This window comes from Syngnathoides biaculeatus, chromosome 23 (assembly GCF_019802595.1).
Source record: "Syngnathoides biaculeatus isolate LvHL_M chromosome 23, ASM1980259v1, whole genome shotgun sequence".
Taxonomy (NCBI): domain Eukaryota; kingdom Metazoa; phylum Chordata; class Actinopteri; order Syngnathiformes; family Syngnathidae; genus Syngnathoides; species Syngnathoides biaculeatus.
Window position 1 is genome coordinate 976,712 of NC_084662.1, and position 24,587 is coordinate 1,001,298.

General features: G+C 43.5%; 1 protein-coding gene across 11 annotated transcripts in view; it reads right to left on the bottom strand.

The window, feature by feature from the left end:
- map3k7 (mitogen-activated protein kinase kinase kinase 7) overlaps positions 1–24,587 on the bottom strand; it is a 117,065-nt gene that overhangs the window by 41,102 nt on the left and 51,376 nt on the right. For all 11 annotated transcript variants that reach the window (XR_009793887.1, XM_061812974.1, XM_061812975.1 and 8 more), the window contains one exon: positions 8,530–8,611. Coding sequence is in view for 10 of the 11 variants with exons in the window: in XM_061812974.1 (XP_061668958.1) it covers positions 8,530–8,611 (82 nt within the window). In the remaining variant the exon portion in view is untranslated. The remainder of the gene's footprint in view (positions 1–8,529; positions 8,612–24,587) is intronic.

Below are 24,587 nucleotides of genomic sequence, written 5' to 3' on the forward strand. Positions count from 1 at the left end.
GTGCATGGTGTGAAAGTGACTTTTAACAAATCTGCAGTAAAAGCTATTAAGGTTGTCAGCTAGCCCGCTCTTCTTTTCTACTTGGAAGAATGTCGGTTTTAATTAGTGAGCGTTTATAATTCGTGCCAGACTGATTTGGAGTCATTAGCGCCAAGATGTTTTTCCAGTTTAGCTGCATAGTCCTTTTTTGCAACGTTAACTTCTTTAGTCAGCTGGTTTCTAGAGCGATTGCGCAGGGCCCTATCCACGCGACGATATGCAACCTTTTTAGCATGGGGGAGTTCTCTAAGTCTGGCTGTAAACCACAGCTTGTTGTTATTGAATATGTCAAAAGTTATTGTTGAAAAACACACCTCACAGATACTGACATACACGTTAACATATCTATTAACTACATCAAGGCTGCTCGCTGAATTTTCAAAGACACTCCAGTCTGTGCAGTTAAAGCAGCTTTGAAGTTCTATTTTTGCCTCGTTGGTCCACTTTTTAACTGACTTTACCGAAGGCTTCGCACACTTAAGTGCTTGTATATAGGTAATAAGTAGAGTAAGCAGTGATCAGAAGAGCCAAGGGGATGAGTGCGATGAGTTTTTAAGAGAAGTACAACAGTGGTCTAGAGAGTTATTTTCCCACGTGAGACCTTTTACATGCTGCCTATATTTTGGGAGTTCCTGGTTAAATTTAGCTAGATTAAAATCTTCTAGGATAATTGACTGGTGAATCCGGGTGTTCTTTCCTAAATCTCATTTTCCTGCTCGGTGAGCATTAGCAGTCGTATAGAACTTGTGCACCTATGTCATAAAACCATGTGATTTTTGTTTACGTCGCCATATTGCCAGTCAAACAAAGCATTGTTGCAAGGTAATTCTGTTGAGACAAAACGAAAATACGTTTTATACAATGACACCCAGAGTTTTGTCCGATACCGTTAAACATTTAGAAGGTGATAATAAACGAAGGTACGTAGAAAAATGAGAGACACTTGGCATAGAGGATCCTTATTTAATGCCAAAGTTGATGTTTTTGCCGATAAAGAGATTTAACTATTAATTTGTTTCTGCTTGTCTTGGACAACTGGATATACACATATATCTGGTGATTGAGTCATTGAGATTTACACAGAAGAGTTTGAAAGCTGTCTGGACGCATACAAATACGTCGTTGCTGGATCTGTTCTCAATCAGGAATAAATCCCACGTAGTGATGGACCCACTCAGATTTTTTCAACACAAATACCAATATTTAAATCAATGACCCATGGTTTGATACAAACTCGCATTCATTAACTATGATTGGAAAAAAAATTTAGGACAAGGACTAGACTCTTCCGTACACGTGTATTTCTGCCATAGGTTAACCTCCGTAAACCACTCTGTGACAAACGGTTTATTATTTTTGAATACACATTGTTCTCAAATGAGTCAATTTCTAAATAATTGTTGATAATTTGAGATTGAGAAGAATAATTCCGACCTGAAATGAAATGATCGATGATTTCGTTGGGCACCATCCATCCCGTTTAATTGCCAAAATCCATCTATGTTTTCTCCCCTTTTCAGCTAGTATTCCATAGAATGAACGATTTGAAGAACTGTCTCATTGATTGTGACAGCCAACAACACAATAGGTCTCGGGCATTGTGAAAAATCTGCTCCGGTTCAATGACTCCTGTACTGACGAGCAGCTTTGTTTGGCAATCCATCGATCTTTTCTCATCTTTTCAGCTGGTATTCAATACATAGATTTCCGATGACATCACCACAGTCCCAGGATTCCCTTGTCCGCCATCTTGTGTGTCACTACAAGCAAATTGGAAACCTATCTATATGTCCGCCATCTTGTGTGTCACGACCGGTAATGAGAACCCTAAAATTATATCTTTGAAGAAATGTCTCGTCTATTGTGACAACCAGTACAACAGGTCTCAGGCAATGAAAAATCTGTTTCGGTTCAACCACTCCTGCGCTGCAGAGCAGCTCGGTGTGACTGCCAATATGGTATTGTGAAAACTGACGTCATGTGCACGAGCTCTATGTCGGAATCAGATATACAGTAATCCCGTTTTTCGCAATTAATTGGTACCAGACTCACCCACAGAAAGTGAAAAACCATGAGTTTTTTTTTTTTTTTTGCTTTTTTTTTTGCCTTGCAGTCTTCCTGGGGATGCCGCATTATACCTTATCAATGCGGCTTTTTAATTTTATTTATGTATTTGCTTGATTGGTCAATGTCACTGTGCCGAGGATGGCGCATTGCCTTCCCCCATAATATACAGTGCAGTACTGTCCTCATGTATGCTGGAGTTTTTTTTTTTTGCTTCATTGGTCCATGTCGTCTTTGGTGGGGATGGCTCATTATACCCTATCTGCAGCTTCCCGCTATAGTACTGTACTTGTTTTTTTTTTTTTTTTTTTTTTTTTGCTTCATCGAGCCATGTCGTCGCACCAGGGATGGCGCACTAGTATGTAGCGATCAGGTTTTTTTTTTTTTTTTTTTTTGGGAGGGGGGGGGGGTTCCGGGGATCCGCAATGCACTGAATCCGCGATAGGTGATCCGTGACGTAGAGAGGGATTATTTTATTCTTTTTATTGTCCCTTTAGTAATACACACGAATAAACAAAAATGTAATTTTCAAGTGATCTGTGTAATGTGGATTTTGTTTTTTTAAACTAGTCATCACACTGTAGTAACAAAAAAAACCACATTTCTACATAAATATATAAAAAGTAAAAATATAATGTATAATGTAAATATAAATAATAAATATATTTCTATAAATTGCTGTTGGTGCAACCAGCAGCAGATGCAATTCCACGCCTCTTAGGAAGAAGGTCAAAAATCTTATTTCCAAGTCACACTGGAGCAATAATATGATATGAATGGATCATTTTTATGGCAATTTGTTAATTTTTAAAATGTATTTAACATGAGGTTCATCAAGGAGAGGATCATTCGGAGAAAGGTTGCTATACTGCGCATCCAAGAGAATAGGTGGAAAGGTAGCAAGGCTAGGCCCAGGGCAATTTCAGAGTCCAACCCCTCTCAAGACGTCTGGCACCACAGCACAAGCTGTGTGTTGAGGTGAGCCTGACTATATAAAGTCAGAATTTCTCAAACCCGCACAGCAGCTCAAGCTCTTTCCCTGCCAAAGGGGTGATCTTCCACTTCCCTTGAGGGAGCTTCTGCAGTCACAGATTGGACTGCACAGGATCCCGACATTGACCAACGGCCAGCTCACACTGCAACAGAGCCCTTTATTTTTACTGCTTTCTTTCATTTCTCACATACCACAGAAATAACAGAATGACACCCCCTAAATTTTGAGGAAGGCCCCTCCCTCATTTTCCATTTGTAAAACTACAGAAAACCTTTTTTTTCCTTGCGACTCTGCACTAACCTTTAGTGTTTCATTATTTTAAACATTGCCATTAATAAATAAATGAATTCCATTTAATGTCATCATATGACTATACAATGAAATTAAAGTCTCTCCTGCGTCACGGCATACATTTAAGCAACATAAAAAAATTTAATGAAAATATCCATCCATCTTCTACCGGGGGGCCGGATAATAGCTTGAGCAGGAATGCCCAGACTTCCCTTTCTCCAGCCACTCCATCCAGCTCTTCCAGAGGGATCCCGAGGTGTTCCAAGACCAGACAAAAAATAGTCTCTCCAGTGTGTCCTGGGTCGTCCCCAGGATCTCTTTCTGGTGGGATAGGCGCATCCAGTGCTGCTTATATCCGGGATACAGTTCTTGATCATAGGTGAGCGTAGCAACGTAGATTGACTGGTAAATTGAGACCTTCGCTTTTAGACTTAGCGCCCTCTTTACAACAAAGGACCCATACAAAGTCCGCATCATTGCAGACGCTGCACTGATCCGCCTGTCGATTACCCGCTCCATTCTTCCCTCATTCGTGAACAAGATCTCAAGATACTCTAACTCCTCCACTTGGGGAATGATCTAATCCCTGATGCGCAGAGGGAATGCCACCCTTTTCTGACTGAGGACCATTGTCTCAGATTTGGAGTTGCTGATTCTCAACTGACCTACTTCACACTTGGTTGCAAAAAACTCCAGTGAGGGTTGTAGATCACGACTTGATGAAGCCAACAGAACCACATCATCTGTAAAGAGCAGAGATGCAATGCTGAGGCCACCAAACTGGACCCCCTCTACACCTAGAAATTATCTCCCTAAAGTAAAAGTGAAGTAAGTAAAGTAAATGAAAAACAGTTACAAAGGGCAGTTTTGAAGGAGTCCAACTCTCATCAGAAACAAGTCCAACTTAGTGCCGGCACTGTAGACCAAACTTTGACACCGGTCGCACGGGGACCAAAGAACCTGTTTCAAGGAGTTAAGTACCCCATAATCCAGACGAAGCCACCACAGGATTCCACGAGGTACATAATTGAACGCCTTCAAGTCCACAAAACACATGCAGACTGGTTGGAGAACCCCATGCACACTCAAGGATCCTGCCAAGGGTGTAGAGCTGGTCCACTGTAAAAATGGTCCCCAACCACCAGGCCGCAGACCGGTACCGGTCTGTGGATCAATCGGTATTGGGCCACCGAAGAAATAATTAATTAGTTCCGTTGCATGCATTTTCCAAGTCTGAACAATCTTTTATTTTGAAAAATGACCGGACTCTCTTGGTTACATCGCAGTCACTTCAGGACCAAAATGTATCTCCACAAGCTACAAAATGAGTAAAAAATCCGTCTTTGGAAAGTTTCTTTTCGAAGTGGGAAATGCTCAGTGAAGATACAGAAGAGCCTACAACTTCCAAGAAAAAAAAAGTTATTAACAACAACAAAGCACACACCCTTAACTCGTGACTTTTTGAGGATCTTAGTGAGGAGATGGACAAAGCGCACACACGGCTTCTCTTATACACGAAAATAAGTTATCCAGAGGGAAATCGCTCGCAAGAGTGTTTGAATTACAAGAGCCGCTGCAAAGATTTCTCTCAGAAAAGAAGTCGCCACTGACAGCACATTTCAGTGACGAGGAATGGGTCTCAAAACTGGCTTACTTGTGTGACATATTCACCCCGTTGAATGAATCATTTCAGGGGAAAATGACAACAGTCTTCAAGTATGCAGATAAAGTAGCTGGATTTAAAGCCAAACTGGATTTGTGGGGACACCGCATGAACAGAGGCATATTTAACATGTTTTAAACAGCATGGATTTTGTGTGAGACTGAGCCTTCATTTCCCCAGCTGGTGCACGATCGCCTGTCTTCGCCATTAAAAGAGTTGAAGCACTACTTCTTAACCAAAAAGAACCCACGAACTACCAAAGGATGGATCCGCAACCCACTTATCAACAAACCAGGTGAATCCAGCTTGTCTGTGCAACAAGAACAACCGCGGAGATCGCAAACGACCCTGGCTTTAAAAGTACAGTATCTTCGAGACAACAACTCTGCTAATGTTCTGGATTAAAGTCACGGCAGAATACCCGGAGATCGCCACCAAGGCACTGAAAACACTGTTGCGATTTCCGACATCCTATCCATGTGAAGCGGGGTTTTCTGGAGTGACAGCAACCAAAACAAAACAACGGAATAAACTGGACATAAGCAACACACTTCGGATGTCACTGTCTCCCATTACCCGCAGATGGGACCATCTCGTTGCAGAGAAACAAGCCCAGGCGTTAGCATTATGGGAAGTTGAAATTTTATTGCACTTTGAATTCACTTTCATGGCGTACCCATATATTATTTAAAGGCATGTTTAAAGGACCAGTCAGACAGCGTTCAGTGAGAGAGGAGAGGGTTAAAACTGAGTTATTTCAGTTGTTGAAAAATAACACCCATGGAGTGTTTAATAATTTTTTTAAAAATGGAACTGTTGTGTAGGTATATTTAGATAAAAGAAAAATGTGGAATTGCTGGTTCTTGTTCTTAATTTTTCCCCATGTATTTTTATTTGTTTTATGTATTTATTTATTTCATTTTATTATTACTATTGCTGATCATATGTAAGATGATGAAATGATAACCAAAGTGCTCTTCCTGAATCTGAGATTCGACTTCCCGACGGACCCTCTTCTCCAACACCCCTGAATAGACCTTACCAGGAAGGCTGAGGAGTGTGTAGCTTGAAAACACCTTTCCGTTCCCTTTCTTAAAGTGTTATGAAGTTATGGGAAAGAGTAGTGGAGGCAAGACTCAGGTGCATGTAAAATGTTTCTTATTACACCAAATACACAGAAGCTGATAACGTAGTCTAAGTTGGTATATTTTCACAAATAAGTAAAAATATAATAATATAATGCTGCTTTTTCTCCCGTATCATCCCAGATGAACGCTCATATTTGTTTGGCACAGTTTTAATAATAATAATAAGATAAAATGAAAATAATATTAAATAATTTTTATGGATTGGTTTTGGTTTAAATCACTGACAAATTCTTGAAATGAATGGGTTTTTCTTCAGCGTCAATACAAAAGACTCCCACCAAAACAGCCCATCCCAGATTTTGTGACGTCAGAGGTCCGCCCATGAAATGAGTCGTTTTGCAGGCATGAGAAACTAGGTCAAAGTTCAACTACTTTAAGTCATAAAGACTTATATTTTTGGGCAAATACATTGAACAATATATGCATTTTATGGAACAGTTGAACATATATTTTCATCTAGATAAGATCATTTGCGTTTGAAATTACACATTCCATGGTGTAACTGAATTTTCTTTGACATGGCTCATGATGTTGATGACTTTCGACGTAAATGCGCTCGCATTATGTGAAGCAGTTCTTAACATGCGTTTTCCTACATGCTCCGTACATGCTCAGTAACCCCTCGGTTAACTTGCATTTCCTGTTTCCGGGTGAATAGCAGTTGTTTTGGAGCATTGTCTAGATAACAACATTTATGAAATTGACACAAATTAATGTCAAGACCACACACAAAATAAGCGATGTCTTGAGGGAATGCGAGGGGAGGGGCGTTACTCTTACTCGTGTTAGTGCCTCAACATGGCTACGCTCGTGAAAGCTAAACGAACTCAAACGCATGTTCGTCCAATGTTGTCAACTAATATGCGGATTAATCTTAGGCAATGTTTCCACAATTTTCCGGAGCTATTTTCATGAAAATTAAAAAATCTGGAATTCCGGGACAATCCAGAGAACTTTCATCACTGATTTAAACCCAGCACCTAAACTTCTAGCCTTACTCACTTTTCCACTTGCTCTCTTGGATGCAAAATATATCAGCCTTTCTCCTAATCATCATGCCAACTAACTCCTGATCTTTTCCTATCATAGTCCCAACATTCAAAGTCCCTAAACACAGCTGTATGGTCTGTGCATTTCTCTTTTTCTTCTGCTGACTAAGCCGCTTTCCTCCTCTTTTTTTGTCTTCGACCTACAATATCTCAATTTCTACCTGTGCCTTGCAGATTAACATTTCCGGGGGCGGGCGTAGGAAGCCTGGGCCACAACCTAACCGTTATGGAATTCGTAAGATGAACGCTCATATATGTTTGGCACAGTTTTGGGACCGGCCGACAGTAGCACAATATTGTGCTGCCCAATGGGCTACAGATGGTCAAAAAGAAGAAGCAGTCAAATAAAGTCAGCACATAAGAGACAATTCACATATTACCTAATCTATATTAAAGTTAAAGTCAAATGAAAGCAATCACATAAACGTAGTCAGCACATAAGGTACACAAATCATATACTACCTGTGTGAAAATACAAAGGAGATGGATTCAAACCACAATGGCCCTCACTATAGTAGTTGAAGGTTAGTCCACGTTCAATGTTTGGTCCTTGTTGTATACTCTACGTAGGTAATGTTTTTAGCGCGCTAGGCTAACTTGGGCCGAGCAGGTTCAATGCAAATGATACGGCACCAATTTGGGTACTAATATAAACTAAGACTTGTTAAATTTCCTATAAGTCCTCACGGTCCTCGTCGTACAAGTTATGAAGTTACTCACGTTTGATGTGTCTTTAACATCCACGAATTGATCACAAACGCGTCTCTTGGTTAGCAAGCTAAGCTAAGGAGTACTAGGCCGATAAGCAAGTTTAAGTTGGCATTTCCACTCGCCCAACTTCTTATGAGTACTCATTATCCTCGTAGTATATGTTACGCATGTTTTGGAGGACGTGTAGATACGAGTGTTTTATGTTTTCCTTCTCAGTAAATATTAGAAAACAGACTTGTTTTGTTGTTAGCCGTCTAAGATAGGCAAACTTAGGCCGAGCAGCTTCGATGCGAACGAAACGGGTACATTTTGGGTACTAAAATTGCTCAGATGATGATTTTGGTCCACTGAAGTCGTCGCCAGGACCATTCCACGTTGAGTATTCACAACATTCTGTCCAAATTCAGCAGGGTTTATAGAATTACGATGACGCTGGCCAGAGCCTTCAGTTTAAGCTGTTACCAGTTTAAAAGGTCAGTAAATCATACATCCGGCAAAATGAGAAATACCTCCCAAATGACCTCATACATGTGGTACCCATACATACAATTTTAAAGGCGATTCATGTACCCGTGCTAGTTGCAGAGTTACTCTGTCCATCATCTGAATATTGATATGAAGTTTGGAGGGGTTCTTCAGATCCAGGAAAGTACTGCAAACAGACAAGTAAGAATAAGTACAGCATAATGGTTATTTCTAATTTTTCAAATTATTCATTCAATAAGGTAAATAGCACTGGTTGGAAGGCATTGGTTGTACACTGCGACCATTGACCCTTATTATTGGAGTTCTGTGCTCTTCTCAGACTGTCCATGACAAACACCATGTTCAAACTTACGGCTACAAGTACATGGACTTGGGACGAGGACACTGAAAGCCACATTTGATGATGGACTTTGTGGTGGTTTCTTGAATCTTGAAGCCACATGTCGTGGACACTGAACTGAAGAGGTGGGAAAGACCTGGTGGTATGTTGTCTTCGACGGTGGCAAACGTATAGTGGGCATCTGTTTGGAATGTCAGGCAGAGTCGTTTGTCAGACGGAGTTTTAACTCCCACCACCAGGAGAACCATGTCCACATGCTGTGTGGATTATGTTCCTTTCCGCCATTGTTGAGGCATGTGATCAGAGGTGTGGCTGTCGTCAATCCCTGCCCGGGATGCAAGCCCCAAAGCCTGTGGTGGACACCACCGGTAAGAGCGGGTTCTAACATTTCGACTTCAATTCCACTGATTGACCCATAAGCAAACATAGTCTGGGGACTGTAAGGGGATTGCCCTACCTTTGGGGTTGAAGTCATCAAGGTGGTTACAAAGCTCCTTGATAGCAGGGCTCTCGGGGTGGATGAGTATGACTTGAGTTCTGAAAGCCTCCGGATGTTATGGGGCTATCTTGCTGACAGGCATCTGGAACATCACATATCAGGGACTGTGCCTCTGAATTGACAGACTTTGGCGGTGTTCCCTTTTTTAAAAAGGTGTACTGGAGGAGTCCTGGAAATCTCGAACAGACCTGGAGATTTTATGGCCCAATAGTTTGTCCAGCCCATGACCATGAGACCATCATGAATTAAAAAAATAAATTTAAACTAAAAAGGATGCTGTGCAGGTAATCCAATTGTGTTCATTTGATTTTGAAGAGTGTTCTGTTCGAATTTACTTCCGTGTGGACAGAAGTGCTCGTGTAAGCTAGGAGTGTAGGTAAACAGCAACAAGTAATGCTTGCTAGGTTACCCTCAACATATCAGATCATGCCAAGAAAAGAAAAGTTGATAACTTGATGGAAAGGTAGTAAGGTTAGAAGTTTAAGGGCAAGGTTTAGATTACTTTATCATGGAGTCAATGGGAAGACGAGTAGGGGTTAATTTAAAGGAAGAGCTGACAAAGAATGCATTTCTTGGAGGTATAAAGAGTATCAGATCAAGTGATGAGGTTGAAACTCGAAATTGAGGGTGTTGTGTATAATGTGATTAGCGGCTATGCTCCATAGGTAGGAAGCGACCTAGAGTTGAAATGAAAATTCGCAAATGAACTAGATGAAGTAGTTCTGAGCATCGCACACAGAGTTGTGATTGGTGCAAATCGTAATGGACATGTTGGTGATGGAACGGGCGATGAAGAAGTGATGGATCCTTTGAGGAACAGATGGTGGTGGACTTTCCAAAAAGGATAGAAATGGCAGTGGTGAACACTTTTATCCAGAAGAGGCAAAGAAACATAGGGTGACATACAGGAGAGGTAGAAGCATGCAGATGGATTACATTTTGTGCAAACGATCTTATCTGAAGGAGGTTAATGACTGTAAGCTTTACTCTGGTGGTGGGGAGGAAGATTGAGAAGGAAAGGTAGAACAGAGAACCATGTCCTGGAAGCTGAGAAAGGAAGAATGTTGTGCGGCCTTTCGGAAAGAGGTGAGGCAGGCTCTTGATGGACAAAAGGAGCTCCCGGAAGACTGGACTACAATAATAGCCTAGGTGATCAGAGAGACAGGCAGGAGAATACCTGGTGTGTTTTCTTGAAGGAAAGGCGAGGAGACTTAGGGGTGGAACCCCAAAATACAGAAAGTCAGAAAAGGAAAGAGGTTAGTGAAGAAGAAGTGGAACACAGCGCACTGAGGAGCGGCAAAAAGAAGAGGAATATAAGATGTTAGAAATATGTTTGAATAGTACAGGACATGTAGGAGGGCAGCAGAACAGTGGTGAGGTGTGCCGTACGTGTAACAGTCGAATTTAAGTTGGAGGTGGGACTGCCCTTTCCTGTTTGCTGTGGTAATGGATAGGCTGACAGATGAGCTTAGACTGGAATCCCTTTGAAACATGATGTTGACAAATTGAAAGCAGGGAGCAGGTGGAGGAACAATTAGAAAGATGGAGACATGCACTGGAAAGGCGAGGAATGAAGATTAGCCCAAGTGAAACAGAATATATGTGGGTGAATTAGATGGGTGGAGGGGGAATGGTGAGGCTACAAGGAGAAAAGAAATCAAGGGATAGGCAAGAGAGTAAGTACATTGACAGAAGTGTGCTGAGGATGGAGCTGCCAAAAAAAACAGCGAGAGGAATAACAAAAAAAATGGTTGTTGGATATTGTGAGGGAAGACATGGGGGCGAGGGGTGTGAGAGAGGAAGATGCAGGAGATAAGCTTATATGGAAAAAGGTGACGCGCTGTAGCGAACCCTGATGGGACAAAATATTTAGAGAAGAGTAGAGTAGGTTGGTAGGGTGACAGAGCGAGAGTGAGAGCAAATGTAATCTCACTCACATTGTACAGTTTTGTTTGTGTCTTTGCTTCTGTTTTGCCAATCCAGCAATGAAGGTTTGGAGAGACAAAACAACGACATGTTTCTTGTAAATGCATTTTAGAGCTGTAAAACTACCATGAGCACTCAGAGCAATTTCAACCCGGTTTCAATAAAAACACTTCTTGACATCTGACATAAAGATGTTCTATATTTTTTTGTGTCCATACACACTAAAGAATATGTGGATAAATCTTTACACTTGAAAAATAGTATTGCTTATAAAATTTATGCAGTCATCCATGTTTCCAAAATTTAAATGTATTCATAAAACACATTAAACATTAACTCCTACAAAAAAAATAAAATAAAATCTGAGCAGAAGGTCTCTTTCAAATGAATTAAAAAAATTAACTTAAATTATCGATCTAGCATCAAGCCATCATCATTTGGCCTTTCATAGCATGAAGAGGAGGCTTGATGTGAGTTAAAAAATACTGTAAGATCTGTAATTATGGTGTACCCCTTTAAGAGCGCAAGAAGGGCAGCGCAACGTAGACAATGAGTATTACCGAGCACCTTGTTGTTCGAGAGTTCTGTGAGCTGCCACAGTCATCTTTTCTTTCGCCTTGTCCCTTCAGGGGTTGCCAGAGCAGTTCATGTTTTTCCATCGAAGCCTATCTCCTGCATCTTCCTCTCTAACACAAACTGCCCTCATGTCTTCCCTCACAACATCCATATATCTTCTATTTGGTCTTCCTCTCGTTGTTTTGCCTACCAGCTCCATCCTGGGTACCCTTCTACCAATATACTCACTCTCTCGCCTCTGAACATATCCAAACCATCGAAGTCTGCTCTCTCGAGCCTTGTCTCCAAAACATCCAACTTTGGCTGTCCCTCTAATGAGCTCATTTCTAATCCTTTGCAACCTGTTCACACCAAGCGAGAACCTTAGCATCTTCATTTCTGCTACCTTCAGTTCTGCTTCCTGTTGTTTCTTCAGAGCCACCGTCTCTAATCCGTACATCATTGCCGGCCTCACCACTGTTTTAACTTTGACCTTCATCCTAGCGGAGACTCTTCTGTCACATAGAACACCAGACACCTTCCGCCAACTGTTCCATCCCGCTTGGACCCGTTTCTTCACTTACTTACCACACTCACCATGGCTCTGTATTGTTGATCGCAAGTATTTTAAGTCCTTTGTTAAAAATGCTACATGAAAACATCGAGCTGGCTCGCATGAAGATCAATTCGAGTAAGTCTTGGAGCATCTCCATTGTCAAGGGAAAACAGACAATGTGCCCTGGAAGAGGAAGTCGAGGAGGTATACAAGCCAAAGAGGCTGTGGTATGCAGGAGTTGTGCCCAAAGTGCAACAGCAAGACTGGAGAGCAGAGGTACACCCGGTGGAAGTAGGTTGCGAAGGGTTTATAGCCTTCTCAATATCTAGGTTACTCAGAGAGATGGGAGTCTGACGGAAGCCCAACCCTTCAGGCAGTCAGACATCTCTCCAAGGCGGCAGAAAAGGCCAGCCAGTGGCTGTGAATAAAGAGAAAAGACCCCATTTGGGCATTTAAGAGAATTGATGGCAACTAGGGGATGAATATGGGATTCACTGCTGAACAGACGAGAGTGTCGCGGGCCCATCAGTGAAACATTTGATGATGGAAGGAAGCCCACTTGGATCACCCGTAGGGTCCAATCACTTGATTGAACATCCCACAGAGCCTCATCGGAGCCTAAAGTATGCATAAATAAAGGGATATTACCATCTACTCCGACATATGCATCTTTTTAACAAAATGTGAAAGGCAGCCCTTTTCTATGGGAAACCCACTTGCGCTACACTCTCTGAACATGTGTTTGACCCTGTCCATCTGAAACCTTATGGTTTCATGCTTTCACAAGATAAGAAGCCTTTGTGAAAACTATTAAATTGTCTCAGTGTTGCAAAGGTTTGCAATGCTTTAAAATACCTGCTGATTTGCAGAAAATGTTCACGATGTTTTTGTTACATTTTGTTTTTTGACGATGCATTTGCTGTTTCACCCCTATTCAACCCCTACACATTTCTCACACAGACAGAGGCACATGAAGCCTGTGACCCCAAAACTCTCGGTTGACGCCTTGCGCATTCCTGAGACCCTCTTTCTAAATCTCAGACAGTAGTTGGTTCAATTGGAATAATCTTTTTCTTTCGGCTTGTCCCGTTAGGGGTCGCCACAGCGTGTCAACTTGTTCCATCTCAGCCTATTTCGAGCATCCTCGTTTCTAACACCCACTGTCCTTTTCTCCTCCCTCACAACAGCCATCAACCTTTTCTTTGGTCTTCCTCTTGGTCTTTTGCCTGGCAGCTCCATCCTCAGCACCCTTCTACCAATATATTCACTCCCTCGCCTCCGGATATGTCCAAACCATCAAAGTCTGCTCTCTCAAATCTCGTCTCCAAAACATTCAACTTTGGCAGTCCCTCGAATTAACTCATTTCTAATCCTACCCATCCTGCTCACTCCTAGAGAGAACCTCAACATTTTCATTTTTGCCACCTCCAGTTCTGCTTCCTGTTGTCTCTTCAATGTCACAGTCTCTAATCCATACATTATGGCCAGTCTCACCATTGTTTTAGAAACTTTGGCCTTCAACCTAGCAGAAAATCTTCTGTCACATAACACAGACATCTCTCTCTCTGTCTGGTATGCTCAGAACTACTTCATCAAGTTCCTTCCAGAATTTCTCTTTCACCTCTTGGTCACATCCAACACATGGGGCATAGCCACTAATCACATTAAAGTCTACTACTACTCCTCAATTTCAAATTTCAGCCTCATCACTCGATCTGATACTCTTTTTACCTCCAAGATATTCTTCGCCAGCTCTTCCTTTAAAATAACCCCCACTCCATTTCTCTTTGCATCTATTCCATGGTAAAATAATTTAAACACCGCCCCTAAACTTCTCGCCTTACTACCTTTCCACCTTCTCTCTTGGATGCATAATATATCAACCTTTCTCCTAATCATCATGTCAACCAACTCCTGAGCTTTTCCTGTCATCGTCCCAACATTCAAACTCCCTACACTCAGTTGTAGGTTCTGTGGATTCCCCTTCTTTTTCTGCCGGCCAATCCACTTTCCTCCTCCTCTTTGTCTTCGACCCACAGGAGCTGAATTTCCACAGACGCTCGGCAAGTGGTGGGCGTTCTTAACCCGCTCCACGACCAATCCGGGATGACATTCTTTAGATGAACGCTCATATTTGTTTGGCACAGTTTTACTCCAGATTCCCTTCCTGACGCTACCCTCCGCATTGATGCGGTCTTGGGACAGGCCTACAGGTTGCACTGGCTTGTGCCCGCAAAGGGCTGCATTGGTGAGTTGCAAAAGTGTTACTTTTAAAAAAAAAACAAAAAACTGGCAAACCCAGCGGTTCCGCATTGCCCATTGCTGAGGGTATAACAATACAATGCCAAACAAAGAGCACTATTTCACTGAACAATGAAAAATATTTGCAAAATAACTGCATGAATATTTATTTTACCTACTCCTGAACCTCCGCGCAGAATGTCTACAAATTACGGCTGAAGTAAGTCACTTTCATCTTTACGCAGGACTATGAGCTGACGTCTGGAAGGCGTGTAGGTGTCTGAGAGTGTGATGCATACTTTGAGTAATGAAAAATATTATATACACTATATATATATATATATATATATATATATATATATATAATTTTAATATTTTGAGATCACAGTCTAACAATTTACAACTACAATTAAATAAACGAATAAACAAAAATAAAATACTTTGTTCAGATATTGTGCAATTTTGGTGTCCCTGGGCTTTCCGTGCATGCCGGCTGTCAAATATGCCTGCTGCCAAATCAAGGGCGGTCAAATGTCTCTGAAGACTGAAAGATTCTTGGTTATGCCACAGCATTTCTTACGGTTTGAGGTCAGACCTCTGAGTGAGATATTCCAGAAGGATTTTTTCCCCATTATGATGATTAATCAATCATCATGAATTATTATTATTATTTTTATGTTCCGGTCCCCGTGCTGGTAACAATAAATCGAGGAGGTGACCTGCACGACCCTACAATAAATAAATCCTACTGAATTTGGACCAAATGTGGTGAATACTCGACGTGGAGCGCCCCTGGTGACAACTTCAGTAGACTAAAATCATCATCTGTGTAATCTTAGTCCCCAAATTGGAGCCGTATTTGTTCGGGCTGAAGCTGCGCAACCTAGCCTAGACTAGCTCCTTAACATCAAGTCGCGCACATAATTAAATATTTGCTGAGAAGGTAAACATCACATGCTAGTACTTACACGACCTACAAAACCTACGTATCGTAAACAACTAGGACCATAAGTACTGATTGGAAAGTTGGGTGAGTGGAAACAAACTTAAACTCACCCTTTAGGCCCAGACTACCATAGTTTAGCAGGCGAACAACGAGATGAATTTGTGATCAATTCGTGCTGTGGAAGAAACATCAAATGTGAGTAACTTCAAAACTTGTACAACGAGGGCCGTGAGGACTAATAGGAAATTTAACAATTCTTATCTTCGTACCCAAATTGGAGCCGTATCGTTCGCAGTGAAGCTCCTCGGCCTAAGTTAGCCTAGTTTAGCGTGCTAACAATATTACCTTCGTTGCGTGTACAACGAGGACCAAACATCGAACGTGGACCCAACCCAACCTTCAACTACTAGAGTGAAGGCCATTGTTAATCTGCAAGGCGTCGGTAGAAATTCCGATAATGTAGGTTGAAGACGAAAAAAGAGGAGGAAAACGGCTTAGTCAGCAGAAGAAAAAGAGGAATGCACAAACCCTACAGCTAAGTGTAGGGACTTTGAATGTTGGGACTATGACAGGAAAAGCTCAAGAGTTAGTTGACATGATGATTAGGAGAAAGGTTGATATATTGTGCATCCAAGAGAGTAAGTGGATAGGGAGTAAGTCTAGAAGTATGGGTGCAGGGTTTAAATTATTTTATCATCGAGGAGATGGGAAGAGAAATGCAGTAGTGGTTATTTTAAAAGAAGAACTGGCTAAGAATGTCTTGGAGGTGAAAAGAGTATCAGATCAAGTGATGAAGAAGACGTTTGAAATTGAGAGTATTATGTACAATATGATTAGCATCTAGAGTATGCCCCACACGTAGGAAGTGACCTCGAGTTGAAAGAGAAATTCTGGAAAGAACAAGACGAAGTAGTCCTGAGCATCCGAGACAGAGAGTGAGTTGTGGATGGTGCAGAATTCAATGGACATGTTGGCGAAGGAAACGGGCGATGGGTAAGTACGGCATTCAGCAAAGGACCTTTGGAGGGGCAGATTTTGGTGGAATGGGCAAAAAGGATGGAAATGGCAGTGGTGAACACTTATTTCCAGAGGAGACAGGAACATAGCGTGACCTACGAAAGCAGAAGTAGAAGCACGTAAGTGGATTATATTTTGTGCAGACGGTGTAATCTGAAGGAGGTTACCGACTGTAAGGTAGTGGTTGGAGTGAGTGTGGCTCGACAGCATAGGATGGTGGTGTGTAGGATGACTCTGGTAGCGGGTAGGAAGACTAAGAAGACAAAGGTAGAGCAGAGAATCAGGTGGTGGAAATTGAGAAAGGAAGAATGTTGTGTGGCCTTGTGAGGTGAGATAGGCTCTAGATGGTCATGAAGAGCTCCCAGAAAGATTGGAATACTACTAGCAAGTTATTCAGAGATGCAGGCAGGAGAGTGTTTGGGGCGTCTTCGGGTAGGAAAGGGGAGAAGGAGACTTGGTGATGGAACCCCAAAATACCGAAAGTCATCCAAGGAAAGAGATAAGCGAAGAAGAAGTGGGACACAGAGACGACTGAGGAGAGGTGAAAGGAATACATTGAGATGCGTCATTGGATAAAGGTAGAGGTGGCGAAGGCTAAACAAGAGCTATATGACAACATGTACACCAGGTTAGATACAAAAAAAGGAGAAAAGGATCTCTACAGGTTGGCCAGTCAGAGGGATAGAGATGGGAAGAATGTGCAGCAAGTAAAGGTGATTAAGGATAGTGATGGAAATATGTTAACTGGTGCAAGTAGTGTGCTAAGTAGATGGAAAGAGTACTTCAAGAAGTTAATGAATGAAGAAAATGGGAGAGAGGGTAGAGTAGAAGAGGCAAGCGTGAATGACCGGGAAGTGGCAATGATTAGTAATGGGGAAGTTAGAAAGTCACTGAACAGAACGAAAAATGGAAAGACAGTTGTTCCTGATTTCATACCAGTGGAGGTATGGAAGCAATTTGGTGAAGTGGGTGTGGAGTTTTTTACCAATTTATTATATATATATAAATATTCACAACAGTGGAAACTACAGAGGAATAAAGATGATGAGCCACAGAATGAAGTTATGGGATAGAGTAGCGGAAGCTAGACTCTGGACAGAAGTATCTGCGAGCAACAGTATGGTTTCATGCCTAGAAAGAGTACCAAAGATGCATGATTTGCCTTGAGGATGCTTGTGGAAAAGTAAAGAGAAGATCAGAAGGAGCAACATTGTGTTTTTGTAGACCTCGAGAAAGCCTATCACAGTGTATACCAAGAGAGGAACTGTGGTACTGCATGCGCAAGTCTGGTGTGGCGGTGAAATATGTTAGAAGAGTACAGGACATGTATGAGGGCAACAGAACAACGGTGAGATGTGCCGTAGGTGTGTCAGAAGAATTTAACGTGGAGGTGGGACTGCATCAGGGATCCGCGCTGAGCCCCTTCCTGTTTGAGGTAGTAATGGATAGGCTGACAGATGAGATGAGACTGGCATCCCCTAGGACCATGATGTTCGCAGATATTGTGAGCTGCAGTGAAAGCAGGGAACAGGTGGAAGAACAATTAGAGAGATGGAGGTACGCAGTGGAAAGGAGAGGAATGAAGATTAGCTGAAGTAAAACAGAATATATTTGCGTGAATAAGAGGGGCGAGGAGGAAGATTGAAGCTCCAGGGAGAAGAGATAGCGAGGGTGGATGACTTCAAATACTTGGGGTCAACAATACAGAGCAATGGTGAGTGTGGTAAGGAAGTGAAGAAAAGGGTCCAAGCAGGATGGAACAGTTGGCGGAAGGTGTCTGGTGTTCTATGTGACAGAAGAGTATCACTAGGATGAAGGGCAAAGTTGATAAAACAGTGGTGAGGCCGGCCATGATGTACGGATTAGAGACGGTGGCTCTGAAGAAAGAACAGGAAGCAGAATTCGAGGTAGCAGAAATAATGTTGACGTTCTCGCTCGGAGTGAGCAGGTTGGATAGGATTAGAAATGAGCTCATTAGAGGGACAGCCAAAGTTGGATGTTTTGGAGACAAGGTTAGAGAGAGCAGCGTTAGATAGTTTTGACATGTTCAGAGGCGAGAGAGTGAGTATATTGGTAGAAGGGTTCTGAGGATGGAGCTGCTCGGCAAAAGAGTGAGAGGAAGACCAAAGAAAAGGCTGATTGCTGTTGTGAGGGAGGACAAAAGGACAGAGGGTGTTACAAAGGAGGATGCACGAGATAGGCTTAGATGGAAAAAGATGACACGTAATGACAACCTCTAACAGGAAAAGTCTAAAGAAAAAGAAGATTATTATTACGTTAAAGACAGTCAGCATTTATTTGTGCTCTCCGCTTACACCTTGAGCAATGATTTCTGAGAATAGAAAACTAAGGGAGGGCAGCTTTAACTAACACCAACAATTTTTTTTCATACTGATTGGACTCCAAGTTTAGCTGACTCTCTACCACAATTAGCTCCTAGAGAAGTCTTGAACCTAGGTGTTCAGTTACCTTGTTCACCATACAATGTAAATGTTTCCATGGTGTCTCACAAAAACCATGATTGTGTGGTATTAGGTATGGCATGGGGTTTACATGTTGTCCTCGTGCCTCCATGTTTTTTTGCCGGGTAATCCAGTTACCTGCCACATCTTAAGTTCATAGAAGACTAGATTGTCTGTTGGTGTCAATGTGAGTGCAGATGCTTGTTTGTCCAGACAGTGAGTCCTTGGTCATCGACCGAGATCAGTTCCTACACTGGCGTCATAACCCGAATTTCCATGTCAGTCAGATTTTACCGTTCAAGTAAAAATCTACGATGACAGCTGGGATTGGCACCTCCGGATAGGGTCACCCATGGCAAAAAGGTTCTAGGTGAGGGACCAGACAAAGTACGACTCCAAAACCCCTATGACTAATACAAAAATTTGATCTTGGCTTCCCTTGCCTGAACGCGGGTCACCGGGGCACCACTGGAGCCAGGCCTGGAGGTGGGCCACAAAGGCGAGCACCCGGTGGCCGGGCCTGCACCCATGGGGTTCGGCTGGCCACAGCCCGAAAGGGTAACATGTGTCCTCCTTCCCATGGACTCACCACCTGTGAGAGGGGCCATAGTGCAATGTAAGCTGGCCGGCAGCCAAAGGTGAGGACCTTGGCGATCCAATTGCCGGCTACAGAAACTAGCTCTAGAGAAATTGAATGTCACCTCTTTGGCAGGGAAGGAGCCCGAGTTGGTGCATGAGGTCGAAAAGTTCCGACTAGATATAGTCGGTCTCACCTCTACGCACCGCTTGGGCACTGGTACCCCTCCTGCTGAACGGGGTCAGACTCTGTTCCACTCTGGAGTTGCCCACGGTGAGAGACGCCGAGCAGGTCTGGGTATACTCATTGCCCTCCGGGTTGGGGCCTGTATGTTGGGGTTTACCCTGGTAATGAGAGGGTAGCCTCCCTTCGTCTTCAGGTAGGGGGATGGGTCCTGACTGTTGTTTGTGCTTATGCACCAAACAGCAGCTCTGAGTACCCACCCTTTGTGGAGACCTTAGAGGGAGAGCGAGGGAGTGCTCCCTTTGGGGACTCCATCATTCTGCTGGGGGGATTCAATGCTCACATGGGTAATGGTAGTGAGACCTGGAAGGGCGTGATTGGAATGAACAGCGCCCCAATCAGAACCCGAGTAGTGTTCTGTTATTGAACTTCTGTGCTGAGCACGGAGTCTCCATAATGAACACCATGTTCAGGTATCGGGGACACCCTAGCCCGCAGTTCAATGATCGACTTTGTAGCCGTGTCATCGGACTTGCGACCGCATGTCTTAGACACTCGGGTGAAAAGAGGGGGGGAGCTGTCAACTGATCACCACCTGGTGGTGGGTCGGCTCCCACGGTGGGGGAAGATGCCGGTCCGACGTGGAAGGCCCAAACATATTGTGAGGGTCTGCTGGGAACGGCTGGCAGATTTCCCTGTCAGAAGGAATTTTAACCCCCACCTCCGAAAGAACTTTGCTCACGTTGCGGGGGAGGTGGGGGACATTCAGTCCCAGAACACGTCGGTGGACACCAACAGGTAGGGATGCTGTCAAGCTGAAGAAGGAGTCCTATTGGGCATTTTCAGCCTGCGGGACTCCCGAGGCAGCTGATCGGTACTGGCTGCTCAAGCGGAATGCAGCTTCGGTGGTCACTGAGGCAAAAACCCGGGCGTGTGAGGAGTTCAGTGAGGCCATGCAGAACAACTTCAGGATGGTTTCGAGGAAATTCTGGTCCACCCTCTGGCATCTCAGGAGGGGGAAGCAGTGCACAGTCAACACTGTATATTGGGGATGGGGCACTGCTGACTTCAACCCAGAATGTCATGAGTCGGTGGGGAGAATACTTCAGAGACCTCCTCAATTCCACCAACACACTTTCCCATGAGGAAGATGAGTTTGGGTTCTCTGAGGCAGGATCTTCTATCTCTGGGGTTGAGGTCACCGAGGTAGTTAAAAAGCTCCTTGGTAGCAGGGCCCCGGGGGTGGATGAGATTCACCCAGAGTTCCTAAAGGCTCTGGATGTTGTGGGGCTGTCCTGTGGCCTGTCCTGTTGACACACCTCTGCAACATCGCATGGACATCGGGGACAGTGCCTCTGATTTGGCAGACTGGGGTGGTGGTCCCCCTTTTCAAGAAGTGGGAGCCCAGGGTGTGTTCCCAACTATAGAGCTCATGCATGTGAAGTCACTATTTTCACGGTGCCATATTGCCATTCAAAAAGAGCTGCTCGATAGGGTGGGGGAAATTGAAGCGGAGCAGAATATTCAAAATGCCCGAGACTTGTTGTGCTGTTGGTTGTTACAATAGAAAAGACAGATCATTCTGTGGAATACCAGCTGAGAAGACAAGAAAAGATCAATGGATTTTGGCAATTAAACGTGATGGATGGCGCCCAACCAAACATACACGATCCAAGAAGTATTTATAATGCCAAGTTGGCACATTTGAGAATAATGCATTTAAAAAAAAAAAAAAGACAGGGAGTCATCTCTAACGTAGACAAAGCGTGTTGCGGCCACACGTTAATCTTCAGTAAACCTCTTCCCGACACTTTTTTTTTTCTCTAATATGCATTGTTCTCAAATGAGTCCAATTCGTATTTAAAAAAAGAAAAACCGTCAGTCTTTGTTCGGCTGCAACGCGCTTACGTGTACAGGGGCTGAAGCCTATCCCAGCGGTTTATTGTCTTTTTTAAAATCTGCATTGTTCTCAAATGAGTCCATATATTTAAATTATATTTTTAAAATATTTCATTATCATATCATCATATCATATTTAAAAAATATTTATATTTAAAAAAAAACGACTCACAGAAAGGTTTACCAAAGTTTAACGTGTGGCAGCAACACGCTTCTTGTGCAGAGGAGCCAACTCACTCTTTTTTTTTTTCCAATCATCTTAATGAATGCGAGATTGTGTAAAACCAGGGGTCATTTATTTAAATATTGGTATTTGTATTGAAAAAAATCTGAGAGGGTCCATCACTATGTGGGATTTATTCTTGATTGAGAACAGATCCAGCAAAGACGTATTTGTATGCGTTCAGACAGCTTTCAAACTATTCTGTGTAAATCTCGATGACTCATTCACCAGATACATGTGTATATCCAGTTGTCCAAGACAACCAGAAGCAAATTAGTATGGTAATGTAGTATTTGTATGCATCTAGACTTTTCTACGCTTTCAAACTCTTCCGTGTAAATCTAAATGACTTACTCACCAGATACATATCCAGTTGTCCAAGACAAGCGGAAGCGGGTTAATAGTCCAATTTCTTATCGGCAAAAACATCAACTTCGGCATTAAATATGGGTCCTCCATGCCAAGTGTCTCTCATTTTACCTTCGTTTATTATCACCTCCTAAATGTTTAAGGGTATCGGAGAAAACTGGGCATCGTGTTATAAGACGTATTTCGGCATAGTCACCAAACGACTTGGCAGTGAAGAATGGTTTGTTTGACCGGCACTTCCGGCCAATGACGTGCTTTGATAACGTAGGTGCACGAGCTCTATAGGGGGATCACACTCCTCAGCCACCGTGGTAAGGTCTATCATGGGTGCTGGAGAGGAGGGTCCATCGGAAGTTGAATGTCAGATCCAGGAGGAGCAATGTACTTTTCATCGAGGGCGTGGAACGGTGGACAAGCTCTACACCCTTGGCAGGATCCTCGAAGGTGCATGGGAGTTCGCCCAACCAGTCTACATGGGTTTTGTGGAATTGGAGAAGGCATTCGACCATGTTCCTCAGGGAGTATTGTGGGTGGTTCTTAGGGAGTATGGGGTACCGAGCCCCCTGATACGGGCTTTTCAGTCCCTGTACGACTGCTGACAGAGTTCGGTCCGGATTGCCGACAATAAGTCGGACTCGTTTCCGATGAGAGTTGGACTCCCCCAAGGCTGCCCGTTGTCACAGGTTTTGCGCACAACTTTTATGGACAGACTTTCAAGGCGCAACCGAGGCGTAAATGGTGTCCGGTTTGGTGGGCTCAGCATCGCATCACTGCTCTTGCAGATGATGTGGTTCTGTTGGCTTCATCAAGCTGTGATCTCTAGCTCTCAGTAGAGCGATTCACAGCCGAGTGTGAAGCGGCTGGGATGAGAATCATCACCTCCGAATCAGAGGCCATGGTCCTCAGCCGGTGTGACACTCTGAGTGTTCCCAGAAAGGTCTTCTTCAGGTTAATGCGCGTGCGCGTAGAATTTTTTGAAATTTTCTACTTCCGTGCCAGTCTGAAGCTTCCCCATTCGTGCTTCTTCCACATGTTCATTTTCGCTCCTCTTCCCCAAGTTCATTTTCGCTCTGCGTGCATTTCGCTATGGACGTCTCACAAAGGCGAAAACAGCGAATGAAAGAATACAAAAACAAATGCAAATGTATTGTTTGTTATTTATCAACTGGAAAGCACATTCCAGCATTGAACAAGAGTCAGAGGATTATTCTGGCTCAGTCATTAAGGCAAATTTGGGATAGTGAAACTAATGTCATATCACCCGAACCCATAACCGAACAGTCCTCTGTTGATCCTTGTTCAGTGAAAATTCATACGCAGAAGCGGAGTGAAAAGGAACATGCGGAGAAGCATGGATGGGGAAGTTTTGGATTGGCACGGAAGTTGAAAAAGTAGAAAAAAATAAATAAATTCTACATGCATGCGCATTAATCCCAAGAGGACTTTTCAGCACGAGGGAGCACTCAGTCCGTCACACCGGAAAAAGGTGGCGTGCCCTCTCCGAGTCGGGGATGAGATTCTGCCCCAAGTAGAGGCGTTAAAGTATCTCGGGGTCTTGGTCACGAGTGAGGGAAGAATGGAGTGGGAGATCAACAGACGGATCGGTGCAGCATCTGCAGAAATGCGGACTGTCTATTGGTGTGTTGTGGTGAAGGAGGAGCTAAATAAAAAGGTGAAGATCTCAATTTACCAGTCAATCTACGTTCCTACCCTCACCGATGGGCACGAGCTGTGGGTCATGATCAAAAGAACAAGATTGATTTTACTCCACAGAGTGTCAGGCTCTCCCTTAGAGATGGGGTGAGAAGCTCGGTCATCTAGGAGGGGTTCAGTGTCGAGCCTCTGCTCTTCCGCATTGAAAGAAGGCAGATGAGGTGGCTGGGGCATCTGATCCAGATGCCTCCCTGGTGAGGTGTTCCAGGCATGTCCAACCGGAAAGAGACCCCGGGGACAACCCAGGACACGCTGGAGACTATGTCTCTCGGCTGGCCTGGGAATGCCTCGGGATCCCTCCGGAAGAGCTAGAAGAAGTGCCCGGGGAAAGGGAAGTTTGGGTATCCCTGCTGAAGCTACTTACCCTGCGACCCGACCCAAAGAAGTGGTAGAAAATGGATGGATGGATGGATGCTGTACTTACAACTACTGTGAGAGGTGGATGACGAAGAATGAGGGGAGGCTATGCTTAGCTAAGGAAGCATGTGCAGGTAGTCCTTGTTAGTGGTAAATTCTTCCTCAGCGTCCTTGCCTTTCTGCTCTTTCATAGTTAGGAAAATACGCCGTGCCTTTTCCCTCGAAGAACATTGGGCTGATATTAAGCCAATGTTCATTCTGATCCTCGATCCATAACAT